This window comes from Myxocyprinus asiaticus, chromosome 30 (assembly GCF_019703515.2).
Source record: "Myxocyprinus asiaticus isolate MX2 ecotype Aquarium Trade chromosome 30, UBuf_Myxa_2, whole genome shotgun sequence".
Taxonomy (NCBI): Eukaryota; Metazoa; Chordata; class Actinopteri; order Cypriniformes; family Catostomidae; genus Myxocyprinus; species Myxocyprinus asiaticus.
Window position 1 is genome coordinate 6,494,335 of NC_059373.1, and position 27,680 is coordinate 6,522,014.

At 38.0% G+C, this 27,680-nt stretch overlaps 3 protein-coding genes across 3 annotated transcripts; all 3 read right to left on the reverse strand.

Moving 5' to 3' along the window:
• Window positions 1-902: 902 nt before the first annotated feature.
• krt1-19d (keratin, type 1, gene 19d) lies at window positions 903-6,670 on the reverse strand. The gene is made up of 8 exons (XM_051663409.1): window positions 6,212-6,670; window positions 5,478-5,560; window positions 4,381-4,537; window positions 3,832-3,993; window positions 3,567-3,692; window positions 2,647-2,721; window positions 1,780-1,922; window positions 903-1,107 (listed from the first exon to the last, which is right to left on the reverse strand). Exons 1-8 carry the CDS (start codon window positions 6,623-6,625, stop codon window positions 978-980), a joined length of 1,290 nt encoding a protein of 429 aa, XP_051519369.1. The 5' UTR covers window positions 6,626-6,670; the 3' UTR covers window positions 903-977.
• A 3,779-nt stretch (window positions 6,671-10,449) lies between these two features.
• Window positions 10,450-15,975, reverse strand: LOC127420848 (keratin, type I cytoskeletal 13-like). Its single transcript, XM_051663410.1, has 8 exons — window positions 15,460-15,975; window positions 15,191-15,270; window positions 13,304-13,460; window positions 12,475-12,636; window positions 12,113-12,217; window positions 11,834-11,908; window positions 11,556-11,704; window positions 10,450-10,659 (listed from the first exon to the last, which is right to left on the reverse strand). Exons 1-8 carry the CDS (start codon window positions 15,958-15,960, stop codon window positions 10,539-10,541), a joined length of 1,350 nt encoding a protein of 449 aa, XP_051519370.1. The 5' UTR covers window positions 15,961-15,975; the 3' UTR covers window positions 10,450-10,538.
• A 5,135-nt stretch (window positions 15,976-21,110) lies between these two features.
• Window positions 21,111-23,512, reverse strand: krt92 (keratin 92). The gene is made up of 7 exons (XM_051663406.1): window positions 23,036-23,512; window positions 22,498-22,580; window positions 22,230-22,386; window positions 21,984-22,145; window positions 21,766-21,891; window positions 21,465-21,685; window positions 21,111-21,285 (listed from the first exon to the last, which is right to left on the reverse strand). The coding sequence occupies exons 1-7, from the start codon at window positions 23,444-23,446 to the stop codon at window positions 21,165-21,167; spliced, it is 1,281 nt and encodes a 426-aa protein (XP_051519366.1). The 5' UTR covers window positions 23,447-23,512; the 3' UTR covers window positions 21,111-21,164.
• Window positions 23,513-27,680: the final 4,168 nt, after the last annotated feature.

Sequence of the window (27,680 nt, forward strand, 5' to 3'; positions counted from 1 at the left end):
GCCAAAAACAGTATGCCAATGGAGTGGGTATCCCAGTCCTTAGTATTCATAAAAGAGCAGGCAAAAAATACCGGGTGACCTCCTACACCCAGCGAGGCGCATCAACTGAACACTGTACCATACCATGATGCGATAGGAACTTAGGAGATATCATATTCATAACGCTGAATTTAAAAGCAACATTGGGCGGCTCTTTTCAATTGTAAGTGCCATACCAAGAAAGTTGTTCCTTGTGGTTAAATTGTGCCTGTTTTACAAAACCAGAGTAGATTATTTTTGTAATTGTTATACGTCATATATTCGGCCCACATTCCCGGATAAAGTATGTCCAGAAATGTATACTGCTCACCTGCAGGGCCATGGCAAGGTAATCTGGGCCCCCTGACTGTACATTGCTCTGGGCCCCTTTCCTATTAAAAAATACAGTTTAGAATTTGTTGTGGGGTCCCCTGTACCTTTGGCTCCTAGAATCCCACTTTCACCCCACTAGCTACAGCCCTGCTCACCTGCATACCTAAAGAAAATACTTTACTTTTTACCGGCCAAAAAGTGCATTCTTCACTTCATCATTTTCTGACAGTATGTGATTATGGACACAACCATAAACTGTGATATATAACTGTTTCTAGTTCATTCTGAAGTCTTGCATGGTTTGTTTTCCTTCCATTTCCCCCCCTATTATCTTTAATTCATCCCTTTAGGCTCTTTTTCTTTAAAGATTTAACCCTGCACGTGAATTTTAATCAAATTAATAATAGACATATTTTGTATGTGTTTGAGTCTCAGTATATGATGATGCAATGCAAAGAAAACAAAATGTAACCCCACTTTTCAGATGTGTAGAATTCTATTAGCTTCTCTTATACAGTTACTGAAAAAAGGCCATTCCTGCAGAATCCATTTTAGAATGCTGCTTTATTGGTTATTTGGTTTTAGTTTGTGTGCATACAGCAAACACAAAGAAACATTACAGCAAATCAGGAAATCACTCTGCGAGCAGCAGACATGTTTGAGGAACTGGAGGTGGAGACCACTTTTCCATCTACAACCTCTTCCACAACTGTGATGACCTTTGTTCTTGAAGTGGAACTGGATGCTGTTCTGACACTGTAGAAGACAGAACAAGAGCAAAATAACTGTACTTTTTATGCAACAGCTATGGGGCTTTCCTTTTTAATTGTCAATAAAATAAAATGTTCAGTAACTGTTGTGTACCACGGAAGAAAGGAAAAGGTTTGGAACGAGATGAGGGAAGTATATTACAGGCTATTGACATTCATCAGTCATGTATATTACATAAATAGATACAGAATTTGTCACCAAATTTGTTCACAAATTTGTTTCCTTTTTTTAAAATACAGTGTTGGATTGGAAGCTATAGCTAAAAATTTGATGCCTGTTATGCATCGATTAAATATTTTGTGTTTCATAAAAGTCGTACCTATTCATATGAGCCAAGTCGTACAACATCTTTTGATTTCGCCATCTCATATGAGTTACTACAAGTTGTCATAAGATTATGTTGGCAACACTGGCTCAACCAATGACATTAGTTTAGGGCTGTTCTGTCTGTTTTTCGAGTTGAGGAATCCTGTTTGTAAACAGTGATTATATCTGCAATTCCGATTGGTGCTGTTTTACTGTTGTGGTTACAATGGCTGGTATTGCAATTTGTCCAGTCTCTGAAAATAAACCCAACTACTTACTCTACCTGAAAGACAGTGATAGACCATAATGGCAAAAATGGAGATGGCTACAATCAATAGTTTGTAAACGTACGTGGCTTCTCCATCCAGCAGTCTCCTGTACTCTGCAATCTCCATCTCCAGTCTGGTCTTGATGTCCAGAAGTATCTGGTACTCGTTACGCTGACGTTCCAGATCAGCACGAAGCTGCACCAGCTGATCTTCCAGGAAGGTTATCTAGGAATACAAAAGGTTTCTTCAGGTGTGAGCTACTGTGTGGTCCAAACAATGCAAGTGAATAGGTGCCAAAATTTTGAAGCTCCGGAAATCACAAGAGTCAGCATAAAAGTAATCTGTAAGACTTTAGTGGTTAAATCAGTGTCTTCAGAAGTGATACGATAGGTGTGGGTGAGAAACAGATCAATATTAAAGACCATTTTTACAATAAATTCTCCTGCCTTCTTCAGTCAATCTCCACTTTAACTTTCACTTGTGTTTTTGGTGATTCACATTCTTCATGCATATCGCCCCATACCGGACAGGGTGAAGAATTTCTAGAAAAAAACAACTTATTGATATGTTTCTCACCCACACTTATCATATCACTTCTGAAGACATGGATTAAAACACTGGAGTCTTGTGGATTACTTTTATGTTGTCCTTATGTGATTTTTGGAGCGTCAGCATTTTGGCACCAATTCACTTGCATTGTATGGACTACAGATCTGAAATATTCTTCTAAAAATCATAATTTGTGTTCTGCAGAAGAAAGAAAGTCATACACATCTGGGATGGCATGAGGGTGAGTAAATGATTTAGAGAATATTTGAACTATCCCTTTAAGATGAAATACAGTTCATGTCCATAACAATCAAAAACTATTTTCTGAAATAAAGCATGAAGTTTGAATTCAGTAATGCCAAAGTAATGTCAGGTTAATGTTGACTGCAAATCTACTTACTTGATTCTGGTAACCACTCAGCTTCATGGAATAACGAGCCTTCGTGTCAGACAATGTGGCCTCCAAGGATGATTTCTACATTGATTAGAACACACAAGCTCTGAATGAAATAAGGCACATTGTAATAGGAGGGTTATGGGGCACATGTATTGTATTATATTTATGTATATTACATTATATATATACTGTATATGTTTATATTTATTCACTTGTATGTGTAGAATCTGGTCTCATAGAAACATGTTACTACCTAAATTTTTGCAATATGATTTTTACATGCCTCGTTGTACAGTATCGCAGCAGTTTTCTGGTGAAATGAACACTAGAGGAGCTACAACAACAATAACTTTTATTCCCTTTCAAATCAAGAGTAAAACGGCATATTATCAGTTCAGTTCACATACTTTTCGCACTGTTCCTCACACAATGCCATCTAATAATACCAAAAATCTTTACTATAGCACATGACGTAAGGTGATGCATTATAATGTTTGCATAAGATAACAATCTACATTATCTATCATAAACTGTCCTTTTCTGCATATCGCTGCCCCCTTCGGCATATCACGGCACCGTTTTGTGGCCAGTTCTACATAACGTGGTGGCTCATTTCAGCTTATCGTGGCCCATTCGGCCCCGTTTCGTGGCCGGCCCTTCGGGAAAAGTCACGGTTCTCCAGATGGCCAGTCCGCCCCTGGGTTTAGGTGTAAGGCTTAGGGTAGGGAGGTCAGTTTTGTTGATTTAAAACTCGATAGAGCATTCACCTTCAAAACCTCACCTCGCATTTAGCGCCAAACAGTGGACATTTGGCCTCAGAACTGTCAAGAAACTAGTTAGAAGCCACATAATGTCATTTTGCAAAAATTTCATCACAGTCACATAATTTTCATGAGATCAGGCTCCAATTACTTTTTACTAACCATGGTTAAAAGGGACTGGAGTTCGATTTCTAATGCCTGCAGTCTAGATTTGACCACATTGACTTCAGAGCGAGATGATTTCAAATCTGTAGTGCTGGTGACAACTTCCTGTTTGAGAGTCTCTGTCTGAAATAAAAAGTAGAGGAACATTACATCAGTTGAAACAAGAACTGTCGCACACCAATTTGTCATGAATCCTGATGTAAATGAACTCAAATAAAAGCAGTATTCTGTATTGGTATGCTTGTGATACTTTGAATCTCACCTTTGTCTTGAACCAGTGCTCAAGATCTCTTTGGTTCTTTGCTGTTACTGCTTCGTAGTGCTCGCGAATTTCAGCCAGGACCTTGATGAGATCTTCCTGTGGAGCTGCATCAACCTCAACGTGAACCTGCCCACTCATCTGAGTGCGTGCGGCCAAGAGATCCTAGACAGACATGTGCAACCTTATTCATAAGTAAAAGTAACCTCACTGATAAACATTAAAATTTACAACGATAACAAATCATAAACAATAATTTGAGTGGTGTTTAATCACAAGTCCCTGCATTTTAAAGGAGTAGAGTAAATTGTAACTAACAAATTGCTTCATTTTTACTTAACTGACACATAACACATCCACTGACTCTTTTTTTTTCTTTAAATCAACATCAAAATTTATATGAATGTATAAGAAAAACTGCATATCTTCAGTGCTGTAACTGTTTTTCACCATTTTAAATCACCTTCTTGCCTTATGAATCAGTATTTAATGTCAACTACCCCTAATGCATGTAAACACTGCATTTTAAAGAACCACACAGAAGCATTATACCTCCTCATGGTTCTTCTTTAGGAAGACGAGTTCCTCCTTCAGCCCTTCGATCTGCATGCTGAGGTCTTTTCTGGTGAGGTTCAGCTCATCAAGCACCCGTTTCAGCCCAGCGATGTCAGCTTCCACAGACTGTCGCATGATATGCTCAGTTTCAAATCTGTGTGATATAGCAACATATTATTTAAAAACATTCACCCAGACATAAGAACATTACTGCATGAAAATAACAGATTCACTTCCAGATTGAAGTTCAAGAGTTCACAATTTCATAGAATCGTTGAGTGAGATAAAGGTAAACATAATTGAAGGCTTAAGCACTAAACACCCCACCCAGACTTTTTGATTGATGAGTAAAGTGAAAAGAAATAGAAGCAGAGTTGGGGTGATGGAGGGGTTTTCAAGTTGTGATTGACAGGATTAAATGAGCATGTTCCTCCAGACCCTTTATTTAGAACTCAGTGACAACTATTTTTAAATCCCATTCATTTTAGACATGAAAAACATCTGAAAAGTATTGCATTATGTGGTACTGGCTGGTACCCTTACCAGCAAAGCTGGTAATTTCTTTATATCTCATTAAAATGATGTCATTCATTTCACTGGAAAACAATAAAAAATTCAAACAATAATTGGTAATGTAGCCTATATGACAAAATGAGATAATGTTGCCTGCTATAGCATCATAATACATAAAACATTGCATCTCCATTTTTTCTTGTGTGTGTGTGTGTGTGGGTGTGTGTGTGTGTGTACATGTTTATACAACATTGTGGGGACCAACTGTTCCCACAAGGATCACCTACCTTGTGGGGCCCAGCCAGCGGTCCCCATGAGGGAAATGGCTTATTAAACATACTAAACTATATTTTTTTGAAAATGTAAAAATGCAAAAAAGTTTCTGCGAGGGTTAGGTTTAGGGGTAGAGTTAGGGTTAGGGTATAGAAATTATCATTAGATCTGTATAAAATCCAAAAACGGCATGGAAGTCTATGGAGAGTCCCCACAATGATATAAAAACAAGTGTGTGTGTGCTGTGATTTTCTGCTATGACTTGTCTGTAACATGAAAAATGCATTGAAACTCTTGCAGAGACTCACTTCATTTTGAAATCATTCATGGCAAGGCGTGTGTTGTCAATGCTCAGATGGACTCCACCCTTCAAATTAATTGCTGCCAGGATCTAGACATATTATAAAAAAATAATACATGAAGTAAATATTTTTTTCCATGTTTAGAATATTTCTGCATGCATATGGATACAGAATTGACATATTATGGAACTATGAGAAAGATAACAAGGGATCAGCAATATGGATTTTTCTGCTAGTCTGGTTGGGTCAGTAGTTCAGATCTGAATATTTTCACTGATCCCACAGTATAATATCTATCTATCTATCTATCTATATCTATATCTATATATGTATATATAGTTGGAGAGGTTCCAGCAAACATGTGGTAAGATGGTATTCAAATGTACCCTATAAAAGAACCAGAAATTCTCCTTTCTCCACAAACTGTTCTGATCTGTTCTATATATTTTATAAAGATTACATATATAACTGATTATATAAACATATAAAAATATATTTAAAAAAATTATTTATATATTTATTACATATAGTCAATATTTATACTAATAATAAACAAGTTGCAGCCAATAATTTATTATGTTTTTAATTTGTAGCTACATGGCAGCTATAAATTCTATGAAATTTATACATGTCAGGAAAATTCTGGCATATGTAATTAATTTATAATGTTCAACCCATTCTAAGTGATGCTTCCCATTTTATTCCCATCCATATTATTGTGCCCTGATGGCATTCTGTACCTTAGTTTGAAGGTCATGTATGGTGGCATAGAATGCACTGTAATCACGAGCAACAGGGGAGGTCTTGCTGTCCACAAACTGACGGATCTTGAGCTCCAGGTCGGCATTGGCCTTCTCGAGGGAGCGCACCTTGACCAGGTAGGAAGCCAGACGGTCATTAAGGCTCTGCATGGTGAGTTTCTCATTGCCAATGACGCTGTTGTCTGCAGATGCTGACATGCTAAAACCTCCAACAGAGGCTTTGGAGATGCGGACCCCTGAGCCTCCTGCACCCGCATACATGCTGCCAGCCCTCATGGAGCTGATGCGGCTACTTCCCCCACTTGACATGGATATCCGGGTGGAGCTATTTGATGCACCCACCAGGGAGCCACTGGAGGACATGTAGCTGCTTCGGGAGTAGCTGGAAGCCATGTTGATCGAAACTTTGTGTCTATGTCTGCTCTGGCAAAACAGTTTGTGGAGAAAGGAGAATTTCTGGTTCTTTTATAGGGTACATTTGAATACAAGACACAATGCATGGAATTCCATGTATGACATCTTACCACATGTTTGCTGGAACCTCTCCAATAATAATAAATGAAAGGTCACACATAAAGTCAATTGAACAATAGAGGACAAGTTTTACAAATCAGGACATGTGTTTATCTTTGAGAATGCAGTGGGCACAAAAAGTAGTTGGATTCTTTAGCCACACTTTAAAATGTATGGATGTAATGCATTGCATTAGATGAAATATCAAACCAAGTGGCTTTTATTTTTTAAGGAAGATAGCATAAGTACTTTTCAAGTAAAACATAAAAAAAGTTTGTAAGGTTTAAATGATAAAACTACAATGTTAATAACTGAGACAAAATTATTTGGTCAATTTCTGGTTGTCAAACATTAATGAAACATGCTCGTATGAACTGCACCTGTGGTTACTTTTGACGTGAAGTTAGTTCTGAGAAAATCTCTAGCAGCTTTTGTTTGCAGATGCCACTTAGTCTGATATTTTAAAAAATTAAAAAAGTTAACTTTAAAAAGTAAAGCAACCAGCTTCAAAGCATATTTCAGTTTACTCAACTTTAGGTAAATTAGTTGTACCAACTTAAAAATTCAAGTTGGACTGTAAGTTCCACAAACTCAATACAATCAATTCAGCAAACTCAAAAATAGTAATTATTATTAAGTTAAATAAAATTGCATTTTTAAGTGCAGCTGTCCATCATTTTCAACACTCTTGAAAAAGAATATAATATGAACATTTTTATAAACAGATCAGAGTGTCTTGTGAGAGGATTGGTGGTGGTGTAGTGGGCTAAAGCACAGAACTGGTAAGCAGAAGGTTGTTGGTTCAATCCACACAGCCACCACCACTGTGTCCTTGAGCAAGGCACTTAACTCCAGGTTGCTTCAGGGGGATTGTCCCTGTAATAAATGCACAGTAAGTTGCTTTGGATAAAAGTGTCTGCCAAATGCATAAATGTAAATGTAGATCTACATTACTACAGAAGCTCATGTGTCAGACCCACCAAGGCACCAAACAATTGGTCCAGTGAAAACAAATACTTCAAAATTGTAGACATTACATCAACTGAATAAACTTCATCAAAGTGAGCACTAATCACCCTGATTGTGACTTTCAAAAAAATACACCCTGAATAAAATTGACTTTATTGATTGTTTTAATAATCATATCTTTTTTCTATATTAGATAGTTCAGTCGACTTTGAAATTGCGTTTATCTCACAAACTTGAAGTTTGATTTTTACAGTTAAGTGTGGCTTAATGCCCAAACACTTTTGGGGCCATTGAATGTCACTGTCCACATGTATGTCCACATGTTTTTCTACAGAAAACTATCAAGATATGGACATATTGTCCAGACAAAAGTTTTGCAATCTGGTTTTGCTACATAAATTCTTTGACTCCACTGTCGATTATTTATCTCTGTCTTTGTTTGAGTGGTGTTACTATTCTTTTATATATATATATATATATATATATATATATATATATATATATATATATATATATATATATATATATATATGTGCAGGAGTTCAAAATTAATACTTAATAAAAGAATACAATCCAGTAGCCAAAAAAAAAAAAAAAAAAAATTCCACAAGAGAGATGCCATAAAAGCGTTATTTTAAAGACTGGTTCCAACACCTACAGTTCAATAATTATATTCAATAGAATGTGTTGTTGCCACCTCCTCTGGCATAGGCCTGTCACAAAGAAAGGGATTTATCCTTACTGACAAAACCAGGTTTCTTTTTTGGGCTAGTCTAGGCTGATATTATAATTCTTTTGCGATTGATGTATTTGACAGAGGCAGAAACATCTTTTGTTCCAGTTAGACCTTTCAATGCACTTAAAACATAGTAGGTGTGAAATGTCAAGCTTGTGAAATGTCAAGCTTGTGAAATGTCAAGCTTGTGAAATGCTCACAGCTTTTATGCACTATATGACCTCATACTTTGATGACTAATGCCCCTTTTCTTATCTTATCTTATCCCATTTTTTCTTGGTGCTCCAAGTTTACTTCAGTATAGAGTCATTGTGGTCTGTTTTATTAATATTATTAATTCAGTAGAGTCACTAGGATTTACAGTATGTGATTAATATTATTGCTTCATAAGATCAGTGTGATCTGTGTGATTAATGCTACTTGATTATTAAAAAATCTAGAACCTATTTACCTACTTAAGATGGTTTAAGCTGGTGACTGCTAACTGGTGGACCAGGTCAGGGTTTGGTTGGTTTGCTCCGGCGCTGGCAGTTACGACGTAAATTTAAAATCAATACAATACACGCATACAATATTGCCAGCCTCCTATCCAACGATTTCTTTTAATAAAGGAAGTGTCTGTGGACACATTTTGTTTCTCATTGTGCAATTAAAAGACTTATGTATGTGAATAACCTGTAATGTGTCCCTTGTCGCTTTCCAAACCGCCATGGAAGCGGTTTAGGTTAGAGGTTAAACTTACGATAAACTGCCAGAAGTCTACTTTGAAACCATGTTATTACTCTTTCTTCAGAGGAACACATCAGTAGTAGTTGTACGTTTTGTACAAGTCAACTCGATTTCTCAGGATTTCGACATCTTATTCTATTCTTATAAATTCTCTTGAGATTGAGTTGACACATTCATGTGGTGCCATTAGCCAGTCAGTATTATCAGGATATCACTTCCCTGTGGTTCTGGAGTAATTTGCTGAAATTTGAAAATTATGACTAAAAATGTTTCCAGAACTGAGTAAAAATGGCAACATGCAAGTCGCATACTTCTGGGGCTGCATGCGCTAGCCAATCAACTTCCATTGAGATTGAATGGGAATGCTGTCAGATAGCTCACTCCAGGTATTATAGACCACCTTGGGTGGACCAGTATATCCAAGCTAGTCAGCAAAAGTTATCTTGACCAGCTCTGTCTTTCTGGCAAAGCTGGTTGTCTAAGGACACCTAGCTGGTGAACTATTTAAGAAGACTGATGGTAATACCACCACACAAGCATCCCATTCTGGTGACCAGCATCCAAGAAACAATGTAATGGTGACCCTGTGCTGGTCTTTTCAGCAATTATCCACTAGATGGACACATTCAACAAGAGTCTTTGTTTTACTCCCACTATCATTATTTTCATTTATTGAAATGTTTTCTTATTCAGCAGATGCTTTTGTCTGAAGTCAGCTACTAAGAAAACCAATCCTCCATGAAGTATATAATCCTCTGTGATTTACTCACATAACTTACAGTCTTACATACAGTACTACATTTGTTTTCTTAGCTTATAATGATGTTTGTCTACTATGTGTGGTTAAAAATTATGACAGAGTGAAGCCAGCATTCTTTGAGAAGTCAAATAGTGTGCAATTTATCAGCAAGTTTTCTGACTGGATTAGTATGTATTTGGATTGTTGGATTTTACTTTTAATTTTTTTTAAAACCCTTATTTAAATCTTCTTACTTTATATTTGGAAATGTATCAATTGTATCAGTACGTGTGATGCCTGGGAAGTAAACCTGGGTATTGCTTGCACCATGCTCTACCAATTGAGCTATAAGAACAACACCAATCCAATCCTGAACAGGACAAAAGCCCATACCAGAAACCTTTTTAAGCATTTCGTTCTAATCCCAGGTTTATCAACTACTGTTGCTAATACTGAAATAAATAGTAATACATTTGATATATTCATAATAAATGGCACAAACACATAAATGTTTTATTGAAATTAGTTTTATTTTTGCAAGTGCTCAAAGTCAACCACCACACTGACAGCACTAGTGGAGCTACTGGTGCATTTCCCAAATATTATCAGTCTGGTATGCTTCATTTAACAAGGGATGTTGAAGAGGAAGAAATCACCTTTGCATCGATCACCTTCTCCATGACAGTGATTACTGCTGTTTTGCTGGTAGATGTAGAGCTGGAGCCGGCTGAGATTGAGAGGCTGGTAGGAGACAAAATGGCCAAACCAGTTAGACCTGTAATGCCCAATTTGTACTACAGAATTAACTCTTGTTTAAAACCCTATACTTTCACAAAGCCTCAAACAAATGTCAAGTATGACATTCACACGAATGTTTCTATCATAATTGGAATTAGTTCACATTCTGATTATGCATATGTCATGTTAACTTATTAACTTTACTGTCATAACCTAATTAAGCCAATATTCTGTTTTTGACAATATTATGACAGCAAGCATATGTCTGTTGTGATTTCTATTTATGTCCGAAGTGAAGTAAACCTGGGTGTACCAGTACTTGAAACAGGCAATTATTTAAAAAAAAAATTTGTTTTAATTATATAAAGCAATTGAGAAGAAATTTTTTAGCACAAAGCAGAGATATTTTTGCAAATATTCAAAGAAATGAACATAAAATCAATATTTATACAGATATTTTGCTATTTATTGCACTCTTGTGTAATTCTGGCAATGACATGAATACAAAGTAACAAGACTAAATTACACTGAAGTGGTAACCTGCAATTTGTGACCTCGAGGATCTATTTCTACTTATAAAAATTACTTTCATTGGTGTAAACTAAATATCCAGGTTGACATAGGCAGATGAAATACATTTTTTGACTTGAATAAAACCAGTTAATTCAGATGTTAATACATGAAGCACATTTTCAGGTTATCTGACAAAACATTTTTACAGTGACTTTCAGTAAACACTCCAGTACAGTGTACAGTAAAATTCGGAATATGCTCATTACATTTACACAGGGATATTCCAATAGATGCGGAGGACACAAATTAAATTTTCAGTATAAAGGCTTAACCAGAATGCAGATCTTAAATTAAAAATGTGCATGTAAAAGTGGTCTATGATTTACCTGCCGCTGGCTTCAGCATCAAGCAGTCTTCTGTACTCTGCAATCTCCAATTCCAGTTTGGTTTTGACATCCAGAAGTTTCTGGTACTCCTGGCTTTGACGTTCCAGATCAGCACGGAGCTGCACCAATTGTCCTACCATTCCACTTACCTACAAGCCCGAGGGGAGAGAACTGAACTTTTAGACCTAATACAAGTCATATTAGTGAGCTGCCTACATTGAGGTTTTCTGTTTGTAAGTTTTAATAAGTTTCTTAGCTTTATGCCTTGGAGTCATTACCTGCATCTGGTAGCCAGAGAGCTGCATGGAGTAGCGATTTTGAGTCTCAGCAAAGGTGCTTTCCATGGATGATTTCTGTGATAGGGAGGTAGGGACACCAAAAGAAACTGTCTCTTTTAAAAGTACAGATATTATTTATTTTTTTACAATGGCCCAAATTTATTTTGTTTTCATTTTGGATTTTTGATATTTTATCTAATGCAATGACATACATTTTTATGTAGCTTAAGTGTCCAAATACTTTTTGGAGACTCTGTACTTTTTTCTACATTCACTCACCATGGCATGGAGAGATTGAAGCTCAATCTCTAGGGACTGTACTGTGCTCTTCACTGTGTTGAAAGTCTCTGTGCTTGCTACGACCTCTTGTTTAAGGGTCTCAGACTGCAAAATAAGCATTAAACCATTGAGTTATAATGTGGATGCTCTGTGTCTTTTTGTCTCAGAATCTTTGCAAGATTTTTTTTTTGTGACCAATGTTTTTATGTTTTTTCATTTCAGTGTAAATGTTTTTGGTTTGCTTTGCTTTCATTAACTATAAAATGGACCTCAGTTTTGCCATTTCAAGATATTTGAGCTGGGCTCCACTGATAATGATTTTTTAGCTTGTCACGTAGAGTGAGGTTGTGGATTGAACCAACCTTCTGCTGGAACCAGCCTTCAAGATCTCTCTGGCTCTTGGTTACAACAGTCTCATAGTGCTCACGAATTTCAGCTAGAATTTTGGTAAGGTCTTCCTGTGGTGCAGCATCAACCTCCACATTGACCTGTCCACTCATCTGATCACGTACAGTCAAGAGTTCCTGAAAAGATATCATATATAATATTTGGATGTGCCTTTCATGTCAAAACAAATATTTCCAACAGAGAATTCCAAGTATCTACACATCACCACCAGTATTTCTTGACATTGAATGTCATTATTTTGAAACCTGTCAACATCTCAGTTACTTCCAAGGGGAAAGCAGTAAAACACAAGATTTTTGCTCCTGTCTGAGAAAATAACTTCTTAAAGGTGCACTCAGTATTTTTTTGAATATGTGATCTTGGACTTACACTGACGCCTAGGGGCCTGGATGTAGCATCATTCAAACAGTAGTTTTCCACTACAGATGTTATTGTAGAAATTCACTATTTACAGTTAGCTATGATTCATTTAACCCATGAGTTAATGTATCCAATAACAAGGCATTAAAGCAGATTAAGCAAGTATTTGGCTGGTCATGTGATCCTAACTTGGCAGCCCCCATGAGGGGACCCTCTCCATGTAGAATAAAACAGCTTATAAAACAGACATCTCTTGTCTCTATCTAAATTGTATACATATGCTTTACAATTACAACTTTTTTAATGAGCAAAAAAAAAATTACTGAGTTCATCTTTAAACATCTAAAATTTACCTCATTTTGGAGTGTTTTAGCTTGCCTTAAAACATTATGGAGACTAGTGTGTTTTGAAAGGATTTACTACCTCCTCATGATTCTTCTTCATGTAAGCCAGCTCCTCAGTGAGTCCTTCAATCTGCAGGTTGAGGTCTTTATGGCTCATGTTGAGGTTGCTAAGCACACTCTTCAGCCCTGCAATATCAGTCTCCGCAGATTGACGCATTGCCAGCTCGTTCTCATATCTGTGAAATAGAACTGCTTATTTATTCCTACAGAAACGTTTAAGCAGAAATTGTCTTTTTTCATTATAACTTACGTATCAGATTTACAGTAGTGCGCAAAAGTTTGCATAACTTTGGAGAATTGGTAATATATGGACCATTTTTAAAGAAAACGTGAGTGAGCAGGCAAAACACATTTCTTTTATTTCTTATGGGATTCATATTCAACTGTAGGTTATAACAGAATGGCATAATCATAAAACAAAACATGGCAACAAAGAAAAAAAAAATGAAATGACCCCTGTTCAAAAGTCTGCATACCCTTAGTTCTTAATACTGTGTATTGCCCCCTTTAGCATCAATGACAGCGTGCAGTCTTTTGTAATAGTTGTCTATGAGGCCCCAAATTCTTGCAGGTGGTATAGCTGCCCATTCGTCTTGGCAAAATGCCTCCAGGTCATGCAGTCTTTGGTCATCTTGCATGAACCGCACTTTTGAGATCTCCCTAGAGTGGCCCGACGATATTAAGGTCAGGAGACTGTGATGGCCACTCCAGAACCTTCACCTTTTTCTGCTGTAACCACTGGAGGGTCAACTTGGCCTTGTGCTTAGGGTCACTGTTGTGCTGGAAATTCCAAGAGCGTCCCATGCGCAGCTTTCGTGCAGAAGAATGCAAATTGTCTGCCAGTATTTTCTGATAACGTGCTGCATTCATCTTGCCATCAATTTTCACAAGGTTCCTCGTGCCTTTAGAGCTCACACACCCCCAAAACATCAGTGAGCCACCACCATGCTTCACAGTGGGGATGGTATTCTTTTCACTATAGGCCTTATTGACTCCTTTCCAAACATAGCGCTTATGGTTGTGACCAAAAAGCTTTATTTTGGTCTCGTCACTCCAAATTACAGTATGCCAGAAGCTGTGAGGTGTGTCAAGGTGTTGTCGGGCATATTGTAACCGGGCTTTTTTGTGGCATTGGCGCAGTAAAGGCTTCCTTCTGGCAACTCGAACATGCAGCTCATTTTTGTTCAAGTATCGTCGAATTGTGTTCCTTGAAACCACCACACCGTCTTTTTCCAGAGCAGCCTGTATTTCTCCTGAGGTTACCTGTGGGTTTTTCTTTGTATCCTGAACAATTCTTCTAGCAGTTGTGGCTGAAATCTTTCTTGGTCTACCAGACCTTGGCTTGGTATCAAGAGATCCCCGAATTTTCCACTTCTTAATAAGTGATTGAACAGTACTGACTGGCATTTTCAAGGCTTTGGATATCTTTTTATATCCTTCTCCATCTTTATAAAGTTCCATTACCTTGTTACGCAGGTCTTTTGACAGTTCTTTTCTGCTCCCCATGGCTCAGTATCTAGCCTGCTCAGTGCATCCACGTGAGAGCTAACAAACTCATTGACTATTTAGACACAGACACTGGCAATTTAAAAAGCCACAGGTGTGGAAAATTAACCTTTAATTGCCATTTAAACCTGTGTGTGTCACCTTGTGTGTTTGTAACAAGGCCAAACATTTAGGGGTATGTAAACTTTTGATCAGGGCCATTTGGGTGATTTCTGTTATCATTATGACTTTAAAAGGAGCCAAACAACTATGTGATAATAAATGGCTTCATATGATCACTATCCTTAAATAAAATCAATGCCAAAATTTCACAATTTTTGCCAGGGTATGCAAACTTTTGAGCACAACTGTATCTTTTTAGTCATATCTGAATAAGGAAACAAATAAATATAAATAATACATTCTGAATTCGTCTGCAGCCAAGCTAGCATTGTCAGTGCTGAGGTGGACTGTATTCATTACTTGCAGGGCATCTGAGATCTGAGAGAAAAAACAAGAAATAAAATGGTCTATTTTATTACGAAATCTTCAAAATTGTATTCTTGATAGGATGTGGTGATATAAACAAGACATAAGACATTTTGTTTTGTTTGTTTATTGTGAATTAAGGTTACTCAGTCTATTCAATTTTGTTGTTGTAGGAGCCACGAAGGGTCTAGTTAGACTTACTTTAGCCTGGAGGTCACTGATAGTAGCCAGGAAGGAAGAAAAATTGTGGCCAGTGCCAGTGGGGGCGATCCTGCTCCCAAGGAATTGGCAGATCTTCAACTCCAAGTCAGCATTGGCCTTTTCAAGGGTGCCCACCTTTTCCAGGTAGGCAGCCAGACGATCATTAAGATTCTGCATGGGGAACTTCTCATTGCCAACGATGCTGTCATCTGCACCTCCACCTCCTGCAACAGAACCAAATCCCCCACCGAAGTCTCCTGCAGAGGCACCAAATCCTCCACTAAAGCCTTCTGCAGAACCAAAGCCACTTCCTGACCATCTATTGGCCAAGGAACGAGAAGCACTGGAGATCCGGACTCCTGAACCTCCTGCACCCCCATACACGCTGCCAGCCCTCATGGTGCTGATGCTGCCACCTCCTCCACTTGAGACAGAGAGACGAGAGGAGCCCATTGATGACCTGCTGGAGATGAAGCTGCTGCTGGAGAAGGTGGTAGCCATGTGGATGATGGTTGGTTGTCTTACACTGCTCTGGCTGGAGAGTGAGTACCGAGGAGAAACTCTAGGTCCTTTTTATATGTTGGTATGGGAACTGAACCACAGTTTTGGGTGAACTTGACATGGAAGGATATGTTGACCTTATTTTCATCAAACAATTGCTGACAGCAAGGAATTCTGTCAGGATATATCACAAAAGATGACGCTAAACAAAGAAATTTGGTGATTGATAGTAAGAAAGACGCTTGTATTTCCCCCCAAAACTTTTTTCGAACAAGAGCAGCTCTGTACATGCTCAGATATTTGTGGACATTTTTTTCTCACTGCCAGTTTTACTGTAGTGAAACCCAACATCTCATGCTCTTGAATACCTTTAGGCCAGTAGCTGACTCAATAATATGATGCACTCATTTATAGAGTAAAATTATACTACTTATAACTCAAAAAGAAAAAAAATCTGAGACAAAAAAAGGGGCAAAACAGTTTCATCACACAGTGTTGGAAGAAATGTGACTACAGTAAATCTATCAAAGTACAAAAAGGTTTAATTGGACAAGATCTGAGTTTAGCCTACTTTGAAGCATTTTGATCTCATTGACAATTGAAGATTGCCTACATCACATAATTTGTAACTTACTATAAGCACGCACATGAGGTAAGATCGGATGATTGACAGAAATTTCTCACGTTGGTGCACGCAACTATATGCATTAGACAGAAAGCAGCATTTTTCCCACCATGTTTAGCTTTACATATTACATTCCTCCCTAAGGCCTTTGAGTTGAAGAATGAATCCCTCATGATTAGAGCTATGTATGTATGTACACTAAATTGCCAAAAGTATTCGCTCACCCATCCAAATAATTGAATTCAGGTGTTCCAATCACTTCCATGGCCACAGGTGTATAAAATGAAGCACCTAGGCATGCAGACTGCTTCTACAAACATTTGTGAAAGAATGGGCCGCTCTCAGGAGCTCAGTGAATTCCAGCGTGGTACTGTGATAGGATGCCACCTGTGCAACAAGTCCAGTCGTGAAATTTCCTTGCTACTAAATATTCCACAGTCAACTGTCAGTGGTATAATAACAAAGTGGAAGTGATTGGGAATGACAGCAACTCAGCCACGAAGTGGTAGGCCACGTAAAATGACAGAGTGGGGTCAGCGGATGCTGAGGCGCATAGTGCGCAGAGGTTGCCAACTTTCTGCAGAGTCAATCGCTACAGACCTCCAAAGTTCATGTGGCCTTCAGATTAGCTCAAGAACAGTGCGTAGAGAGCTTCATGGAATGGGTTTCCATGGCCGAGCAGCTGCATCCAAGCCATACATCACCAAGTGCAATGCAAAGCGTCGGATGCAGTGGTGTAAAGCACGCCGCCACTGGACTCTAGAGCAGTGGAGACGCGTTCTCTGGAGTGACAAATCACGCTTCTCCATCTGGCAATCTGATGGACGAGTCTGGGTTTGGCAGTTGCCAGGAGAATGGTATTTGTCTGACTGCATTGTGCCAACTGTAAAGTTTGGTGGAGGGGGGATTATGGTGTGGGGTTGTTTTTCAGGAGCTGGGTTTGGCCCCTTAGTTCCAGTGAAAGGAACTCTGAAAGCATACCAAGAGATTTTGGACAATTCCATGCTCCCAACTTTGTGGCAATAGTTTGGGGATGGCCCCTTCCTGTTCCAACATGACTGCGCACCAGTGCACAAAGCAAGGTCCATAAAGACATGGATGAGCGAGTTTGGTGTGGAAGAACTTGACTGGCCTGCACAGAGTCCTGACCTCAACCCGATAGAGCACCTTTGGGATGAATTAGAGCGAAGACTGCGAGCCAGGCCTTCTCGTCCAACATCAGTGTCTGACCTCACAAATGCGCTTCTGGAAGAATGGTCAAAAATTCCCAGAAACACACTCCTAAACCTTGTGGAAAGCCTTCCCAGAAGAGTTGAAGCTGTTATAGCTGCAAAGGGTGGGCCGACGTCATATTAAACCCTATGGATTAAGAATGGGATGTCACTTAAATTCATATGCATCTAAAGGCAGATGAGCGAATACTTTTGGCAATATAGTGTATGTATGGATGGATGGATGGATGGATGAAATTATACAGATTCATATGCTCACAAAATCTTTCTTTACATTTGATTACGTAGGTGAAATACGAATCCCAGTTACAGCCCTCCATTACAGATTACTGTATTAATTATAATTATTACTTAATAAAATTAACTTTCCATTCTCAGGAATTATTTCTATTTTCTGAGAAAATATGTGATAATTGACAATTGCCTGACCAGCAAGAATTTACATATGGCACTGTCTATTTCAACCATTTTGCACATTTTCCACATGCCATAGTTGTAATTAGTTGTAAACAGAATTAATTCAGGTCTGTTTAATTCTACAAGATACATTCCGTCGAATAAAAAAATGTATGTGTCTGACGGTCTTATATAACCACAAGAAACTCGGCGTTCTGAATCCAAAATATATCAGATATACGGGCGAGTTCATGAAGATAAACTGAAAATACTGAATTTTCTCACTTGACCACAAGAGAGCGCGCGTATGAAAAGAATGGCGCGAATATCCTAAGGCAGTTCAGAGAATGAGGTAAGGCACTTTAATAACAAATTTATATCACCGACTTGAAAAAATAAATAGTAAAATCTTAATTAGCTCGGAGTTACAAAGAATCACAGCTAAAAGAATACTAGCAATGTTGCCCATATAATGTGGCTAAATTACTTGAGATCACAGCAGTTCCTAAATATCAGTGAAATAAAAGAAAAAAAAAGAAAAAAGAAATACATAAAAAATAAATAAATAAATAAAAATGAATACCATCAAAATATAACAGTAAAAATACGGTGGAAAACTGTGGTCTGAACTAATGAGTATTTTAGGGATAAGCCTATCTTAAATTTGTTTGAATTTGACTTCCTGGTAGACTAAGGTGATAGCCCTATCCACACAGACATACTGCAGCAATCATGATAATACTTCCATTAAGTATATGTCCATAAGTTGAAGTTAATCTAATTATATTTCAAAATAATATTTCCGCATTTACTTGAACAAATGTGCACTATCCACAAGGATTTGAAGACTTTGATATTTTGTGATATTCATAGCTAGGCCCATATTCATAATAGTCCTTCTTAAAGTACTGACAACTGCAGCAAGCAGATGAGCTAAAATTGCATTTTTCTTTGCTATGGATGTGTACGCCTCACCCCTTAATAAGGCAAATAAATCTGATCAACCCATTGAAAGAGAGACAATGAAGTGTCAGTAAGACAGGTCAAGAATGAAATCCTTAAGTGACTGAGGCCGGTTGCACCAGCTATACTTAAGTTACAACCCAGCCTAGTTGTGGCATAAATGGGCACTAAGTCACAATTTACGCACTACTAAATATTTAAGCGTTGCACCATTAAACTTAGGTAGAACGTAACCCTATGTATAAGCTAAATATTTACGGAAGATTCCGACCAGGAATAACGGTTGGAATAAAAAAGCAGACTGATATTTTATGACATTAATGAGCTCATGTTTTGCATAACAGGCTCAATACTTTTGACATACAGTATGATGTTGACATTTACTCTCGTTTACATTTACGGCATGAAACTGTTCTAACGGTGCAGTTTTCAGGGTGCGTCACCCAGTGTCAACTTTCAACACCTTCAAAATATATATAGGATATTAAAATGAATAAATGTCTATTTTTCCAGCCTGTTGTATTAGTATTTATTTATCACCCCTTATTTATTTTAGATACAGTTCCTATATATTATTTACACTATTTATCAAATATACTATTTATCAAAATCGAATTTTATTACGTATCGTTTTTTAATGGGGATATAATTTATTACAGCTGACAGTTACGTGAGCAAACAAGGTTTGAACATAAACCGAAACAAGATAAAACTAAAATGCATGGGTTTTTAACACTTCTGTGTCAAATTTGAAGGCTGTTTATTGGATCAATACAGGTAAACGTCATATTAGGCTACTATGCATTAATTTACGGAGAGCTTACGACCTACTAGTTAAGTCTTGCCTTAAGAACAGGTGGTGCAACCAAAGTAAGCACTGACATAGTTACAAACTAACTAGAAGCACTTAGTGTGAACTTTACGTCCCAACTTACTTAAGACCTTACGCACAACTGGTGCAACCCTACCCTGATGCTTTGAAAGAGCAGAGGTTATCAGGTTGGTTGTGTAACTTATGGTATTTAACTTAAGGGGAAATTTAACTTGCGATTGTGCAAGAATAGTCAGATGTAGCCAAAGGTTAATGAAATGTAACCAAATATATTAAATGCAATCAATGAATGATATCATGAAAATCGTCCAAATCTCCCATGTGTTCTGATTTAAAATAAACTTTCAAAGACATCCAGCCCTCATTTTCAAAAGTGGATAATCAGGATGAATAAATAAAGAAGACACTATACATATAATTCTTTATCTCTCACTTTTACTTTCTTTAAAATGGCCAACACAACCAATTCTCATTCTGCACATATCTAACCTCCTCGTGGTCGCACATCTACTTGCTTTCCATCTGCTTTCCTACGATTTACTACTTTCAATTAAAAGCTTCTTTTTAAATTATTTAATGTTGTCTTAATTGTCAGTCTAGCTCATTTTGATACAGTCAGTAAGAATACTAAGTAATGATTCCATAATAATTCATTTCTAAAATACAGAATGCAAACATAATAATTCGTCTGAAAAATTCTGAGAAATAGTTTTATAAAAGTGGAAGGAAATCATTTGTTAAAAGGGCTGTTCATGGGGCTTCTTAAAAGTACTTAACCTTAGTCTTTAAAGTACTTAATAAAACTTCGTAATGACCAGTAAATCAGTGAGAATCACAACTGCTGATTATTTAGAATTATTGAACACTGCCAAATACATACTTGCAATGTATTTGGTTTTTTGAGTGAGCTGTCACAAAATAGGCCTATATAACAATTACTTTTTGTGTTCTTTGACTAATACTGACAGCTTTTATTATGGTTGCCAATTATTGATTTAAATTAAAAAGACAAATCACAAGACTTTTCATGTAATGTTTGGTTGATTGTGCAAGGTTAAATTGATTTAAAAACACTAAAATAACAAGAATTAAACACAGAAAGCACATTTAGACCAGTTTATTGTTTTTTTGGCACTCTGAGTTAGATTGTTTTATCTCAAGAGATTTTGGTCTCTGTCACAGCTTGGGAAGATGAGCTGACCACTTTGCCATCCACTACCTCCTCCACAATGGTTACCACTTTGCGTGTTGATGAAGTTTTGCTTGTATTTGTGACACTGCAGGGATAAAGAAAAATATTATAAAAATTACAGAAATGCCAGACTGATATCACATCTCACTTTCATTTTCTTTATTATGTTAAACCGTCCCTGCTCAGTGACAAATTGGGACAGTAATATTTAATCTTAATGCTGTTCTGGAAAGATTGTATTATGGTTGTGAAGGCAAGTCTCACCTAACAGCCTCTCCGTCCAGCAGTCTTCTGTACTCTGCAATCTCCATCTCCAGTCTGGTCTTGATGTCCAGAAGCATCTTGTACTCATGGCCCTGACGTTCCAGGTCGGCACGAAGCTGCACCAGCTGCTCTTCCAGACTGGTCACCTGCATCTGGTAGCCGGCCAACATGGCAGAATAGCGGGTCTGTGTGTCTGCTAATGTACTTTCCAATGACGCTTTCTGTTGGAAGAAATTAATTATAAATTGTGGTGTTGACTACACAACAGCACTTTTCAAGATTCATCTGTCCTTGTGCTTACCATACTTAGTTGTGATTGCAACTCGATTTCAAGACTTTGTAGTGTGCGTTTAACCTCTGTGATTTCCGATCTGGACGTATGGAGGGTTTCTGTGCTCACTGCGACTTCTTTGTTTAGTGTTTCAGACTATGAAAGACAGTCAATAGCAAGTTAGACAAGTTCTATGTTGGTTTTAACTACAATACTGATAAGAAAACTGGCAAAGAACAGGATTTTACCTTGGCCTGGAACCAAGCCTCAAGTTCTTTGCGGTTCTTAGCAGCAACTGACTCGTAATGCTCACGAATTTCAGCCATGATCTTTGTGAGGTCTTCCTGTGGTGCTGCGTCTACCTCTACGTTGACCTGTCCACTCATCTGGGCGCGAACTGCCAAGAGTTCCTAAAGATGCAGTAACAAAGAACTGAGCACTTGTGTGGCTCACATCTCTAGAGCGACTCTTGGTTTTGCACCACACCAGCTTACCTCCTCGTGGTTCTTCTTGAGGAAGATCAGCTCTTCTCTTAGCCCCTCAATCTGCATCTCCAGATCAGATCTAGCCATTGTCAGATCATCCAGCACTTTCCTTAGGCCAGCAATGTCTGCTTCTACAGACTGTCTCATGCTCAGCTCATTCTCATATCTGCACAGAAATGAAACCACTATAAATGCTCTGGACATTTTGGAGATTTTGGAAGTGTATCTTCTTTTCCTTTATACTACTAGTCTCCAAGTGGTTAATGCGTGAACTTACTTGACCCTGAAGTCATCTGCAGCCAACTTGGCATTGTCAATGCTCAGGTAGATCCCTCCATTTACACCAGTGGCATGCTGAATCTTCATGGGCACAGAACAAATAAACAGAAAAAAACAAATTTAGATCTCTCTTGGAATTACTTCAGATTGGCAAAAATAAAAAAAGGTTTTGATCTAACATAGAGTTTTTAAAAATTTGTATATATATATATATAGAGAGAGAGAGAGAGAGAGAGAGAGAGAGAGAGAGAGAGAGGATATACACAACAAGTGATTTGTTTCTCAAAGTAAATTAATTGAAAGTAGTTTCAGCATATTTTATCTACATATTTAGGCTATTATTATCAAACTACTGAACTGGTATAAGCATATTCAAAGCATGTGAATGTGCAGTATTTGAATCTGAATAGATGAGCAAGAAGAATGATGAGGTATTAAGAATGGATAATTTTTTAAATGATTGACCCTTTTATCAAAACATGCTCAATAGTTACTTAGTACTAGTTTCTCAATACTCTTATGATAAGATCACATACCTTGGCCTGGAGATCACTAATAGTAGCATAAAAGCCACTGTAGTCACGAGCAGATGGAGCAGTCTTGCTATCCAGGAACTGGCGGATCTTCAGTTCAAGGTCAGCATTTTTCTTTTCAAGGGATCGCACCTTCTCCAGGTAGGAGGCCAGACGGTCATTGAGGTTTTGCATGGTTGCTTTCTCATTTGCAGAGACATCAATGGCATCAGCCAGGTTGAAGCTAGAACCTCCTCCAGCAGAAAAGGAGCGAGAAGCAGAGGCACTGGAGATACGGACCCCGGTTCCTCCAGCACCCCCATACACACTACCGGCATGCATGGCTGTGACACGGCCAGCTCCACCACCAGACCCAAAGAGGCGGGAGGACCCTGCTGAGGACATGTAGGTGCGGGTGGAGGATGAAGACATCATCTTGAAAGAGGCTTGCTCTTGTTCTCAGCGCTGGCTGGAGAAAGAGTGAGTGGATGAGAGAAGAGAAGACGACCATTGTCCTTTTTATGTGGACTAATGGGGGAGGTGACAAACTGTTAAGATAGCCCAGGAGGTGGAGTGAAAAACTATTGCCCCATTCTCCAAGGCAGAAGGTGTGGCTGAAGACAGATTTGAGTGGTATGTAAGTTTCTTTTAAAGAATTCCTCAGAAGAAAAAGTAATGGTCACGTGATTTTGAGCTATTAGGCTTTATCAATCTTAACACATCAGTGCTTGCTTGGCAAGCTTATAAAGGTTTTAGTCTCTGCAAAATTTATTTTAATTTATCATTTGGTTGGCACTGATATCAGTGCTAAAATACTTTGTATAGATAAAGACATTTTTACATTTTTAAAGTGATAAGCTTATGTTTGTGCCAAGACATCATCATGAAAGCATGGTTTGATTAAGATATATTTTACTTGTACATTCTTTAACTGACAATTTAATTCAAATTAGAACTTTAGAATTCAGAACAAATCGAAATTAGTCATTCAGAAATTAGTTGAAATGAGAAGTAAAAGTATTCAACATAGAAATCTGTTTATTTTATTTATTTACATTTGGAATGAAACAAGGGTAGATGTAAACCATGTTTATCTCTAAAATAACATATGCATTCAAAGTTGCTCAATAGACAGCAAAAGTATCATTTTAGATCAAGGTTTACAGACAGATTTAACCCTACTTTACATCTATAGTAGAAAATATCCCAAATAATTCACAGGGTCCCTCCTAGAATGAAAGTAAATTCCCTAGAGCTAACTTATGTCCCTTGATCAAGGCCAGAGAGTGATGGTTCTTAGCATGCTCAAAAGGTTTTGAACCTACAACCTTTCAGTTACCACTCCAGTTTTTTTTATTACACAATACATCTGTTGGGGGGGCCTGGGTAGCTCAGTGAGTAAAGACGCTGACTACCACCCCTGGAGTCACGAGTTCAAATCCAGGGCGTGCTGAGTGACTCCAGCCAGGTCTCCTAAGCAACCAAATTGGCCTGGTTGCTAGGGAGGGTAGAGTCACATAGGGTAACCTCCTCGTGGTCACTATAATGTGGTTCACTCTCGGTGGGGCTTGTGGTGAGTTGTGGGTGGATGCCGCGGAGAATATTGTGAAGCCTCCACATGTGCTATGTCTCCGTGGTAACATGCTCAACAAGCCACGTGATAAAATGCGCAGATTGACAGTCTAAGACGCTGAGGCAACTGAGATTTGTCCTCCACCACCCAGATTGAGGCGAGTCACTACGCAACCACGAGGACCTAGAGCACATTGGGAAATGGGCATTCCAAATTGGGTAGAAAAAGGGGAGAAAAAAAATACTTCTGTTGCTTTTACGGTCTAACAGTTTTGAAAACCTCATCTATTTTATAACTGTTGTCAGTCATTGACTGAAGATAACCCAACAAATTGTTGGTGAGGATTGGACAAACTCTAGGAAGAGTAGCAAAAAACAAAAAATAAACTTTTTTATAAGCCAAAGAGAGACAATAGGTAATACAATAGCGACTATGAAAAACTGGTAATCGTAGTATTCTTCATGGTCCAGGAAATAGCACGACTTAGATGGTCAAGGCATGGTGGCAAAGATTTATTTCAATACTCCAAAACATGGCTAAGACACAGCCTCACAGTCTGTTTGTTATCTTTGCAGTAAAATTAATTTGGGCTTTATCTGGAAAGTTGTCAACAGTCAACAATCCATTCTGTCAGGTTAGGTCTACAGGTCGTCTTACCCAATTTTGGTGATGATTGGACAGAAGTTGTAGGAGGGTTATTATTATAATAATTTTGCACATATCTCTATTGTGTACATTGAGACCCATTGTTCATTACAAAGGACATTAAAATACAATGTAAAACCAGACTGATCTCACTGTGAATCCAGCGACATTAGGTTGAAAGTTCTTCAGTTGAAATTGGTCTAGCTTACTGAAATTCGAACCACACTTCCCCCAGCTACCAGGACAGATTTTTATAAATGCGCCACACCTCCAAGAGCTTTGCTGAGATACTTCTGTTGCTTTTACAGGCTAACATTTTTGAAAACTCAGCCATTATCTGAAGATTACCAGAAAAAAAATTTGGTGAGGAGTGGACAAACTTTTATAAGAAGAGTAGCAAAGAAAACAGCTTTTGATAAACTAAAGATTGACAAGAGGGTAATACAATAGCTACTATTAAAAATGTTAATCATTGTACTCTGCATGCCCCAGGGGACAATGTGATTCAGATGGTCAAGGCAGGGTTATTTCAAGATTATTTCAATAATCCAAAACAGGGCTAAGATATAGCCTCACTTCCTGTTTGATATCTTTGCAGTCAAATTCATTAAGGCTTTATTTGGAAAGTTGTCAACAATAAACAATCCAAAATTCAACAATCCATTCGGTCAGGTTAAGTCTACAGGTCATCTTGCCCAATTTTGTTGACAACTGAAGAGAAGTTGTAGGAGGATTATTATTAAAATAATTGGTAACCTTTTTACAATAAGGTTCCATTTGTTAACATAAGCTAACAATATTAGTTAACATGAACTAATGAACAATTCTTTATAACTTGATACAGTGCACTTATTACTGGGACAATCTCCCTGGAGCAACCTGGAGTTAAGTGCCTTGCTCAAGGACACAATGGTGGTGGCAAACTGGCAACCTTCTGCTTACCAGTTATGTGCTCTAGCCCACAAGGCTACCACCACTCACCAATTTCCCGGTGCAATATTCACAGAGTGGTGCCACAAGTGAGTTGTAAAGTGAGTTGTTTTTAGTTGTAAATGCTGTAATGCAGTGAACAGGGAAGCATACAGTATTTTATTTACCATTTGCTGTAACCCAAACCCCAACCCTAAACCTAACTATCAGTGAAGTAAAATGTAATCATAGAGGAAAAACGTAACCACTGAATTGCACTCATCTGTGATTTTGTAAACGCGATTACTTTCTGGTTTCCATGTGACAATAGGGAAAAGGTAGGGGAGAGTGGGGTAAGATGAGTCCATTTGAACATATGTTGTCTGTGATCCAAGGAAAAATTAGACAGAGGTAAATTTAATAGAGCTACCTTTGTTTCAGGTGCCGATTATCATTTGATTTTATAAAAAGGAGTCTGTGAAAGAAAGCCACAAACATATGGCCTTTAGAAAAATGTGACCCATTGTTATTGGTCAGTGGGTAAGATGAGCCATCTGGGGGTAAAGACCCGAGTATACTTCTTTTTTTATGCTTTCCAGATCGGATCACACCTGGCTGACTTTCAAAATATATTCTTCTGACTGCAAGCGAATACAAGCGCGTTCGATGCATGCCCACTACAACTGCTTTGTGATACACCTCTAATACAGTCAATGGCTGACGATGTGCACGGTCAAGGACTGTCCGCATGCCTACAAAATCTGGGCCACACGCGGACAGTCTGTGTGGACTGGGTTGAGGACAAAATTTGTGTCACTCCTACTGTGCGCAAGCGATCAGCAACACGGATAACCAAAGTGTACTTTGGCCTTAAGTTGACCAATTCACCTTTTCCAGTGAAACACTTAATACAATTCCAGAAATAATTTTTTATCTATTATTTGTTATCTATAATCTATTTACTGTATTTATTTACACAATTTCCCCGGCTTGTATAGTTAATGCGCATGTGCGTTAACGAGTTGATTGACATGCAATGTCTGTATCTTAATGGTGATTGGCTCTTTCACCTGTGACTTCCTTTCTACATCCATTGAGCACTGGGCGCTCAAATTTCTCCCATTAATTTGAATAGAAGTGACCTGTTTCTGCTAAATAGTCTCTGCTAATACACAGAAGAGTCAAAGCTCCCAGACAGTTGTAAGGGAGGACGAAACACTGATGTTTATCCATTCCGTGTTCAGGCCTGTGCACACATCCAAAGAGGCGACAAATTCGGCACACGGCAAGACGATATTATGACTTGCCTTACTAATATCACCTCTCAGCTTCACTTTGAAACAGTCAAAATAGTATTTATTTATTTAAATATAAAATGTTATAAACAATATGCTTAATTTTCTGCCTCGTCACTGGAAGCCATGGTTCATAAAAAATAAATAAATAAATAAAACATTCTTCCAAAAAGAATCAGTGTGATATGGCAGTCTTGATTGGCTTAGCAGCATCCAATCTAAATGTCCTTTACAATTTGGGTGGCAC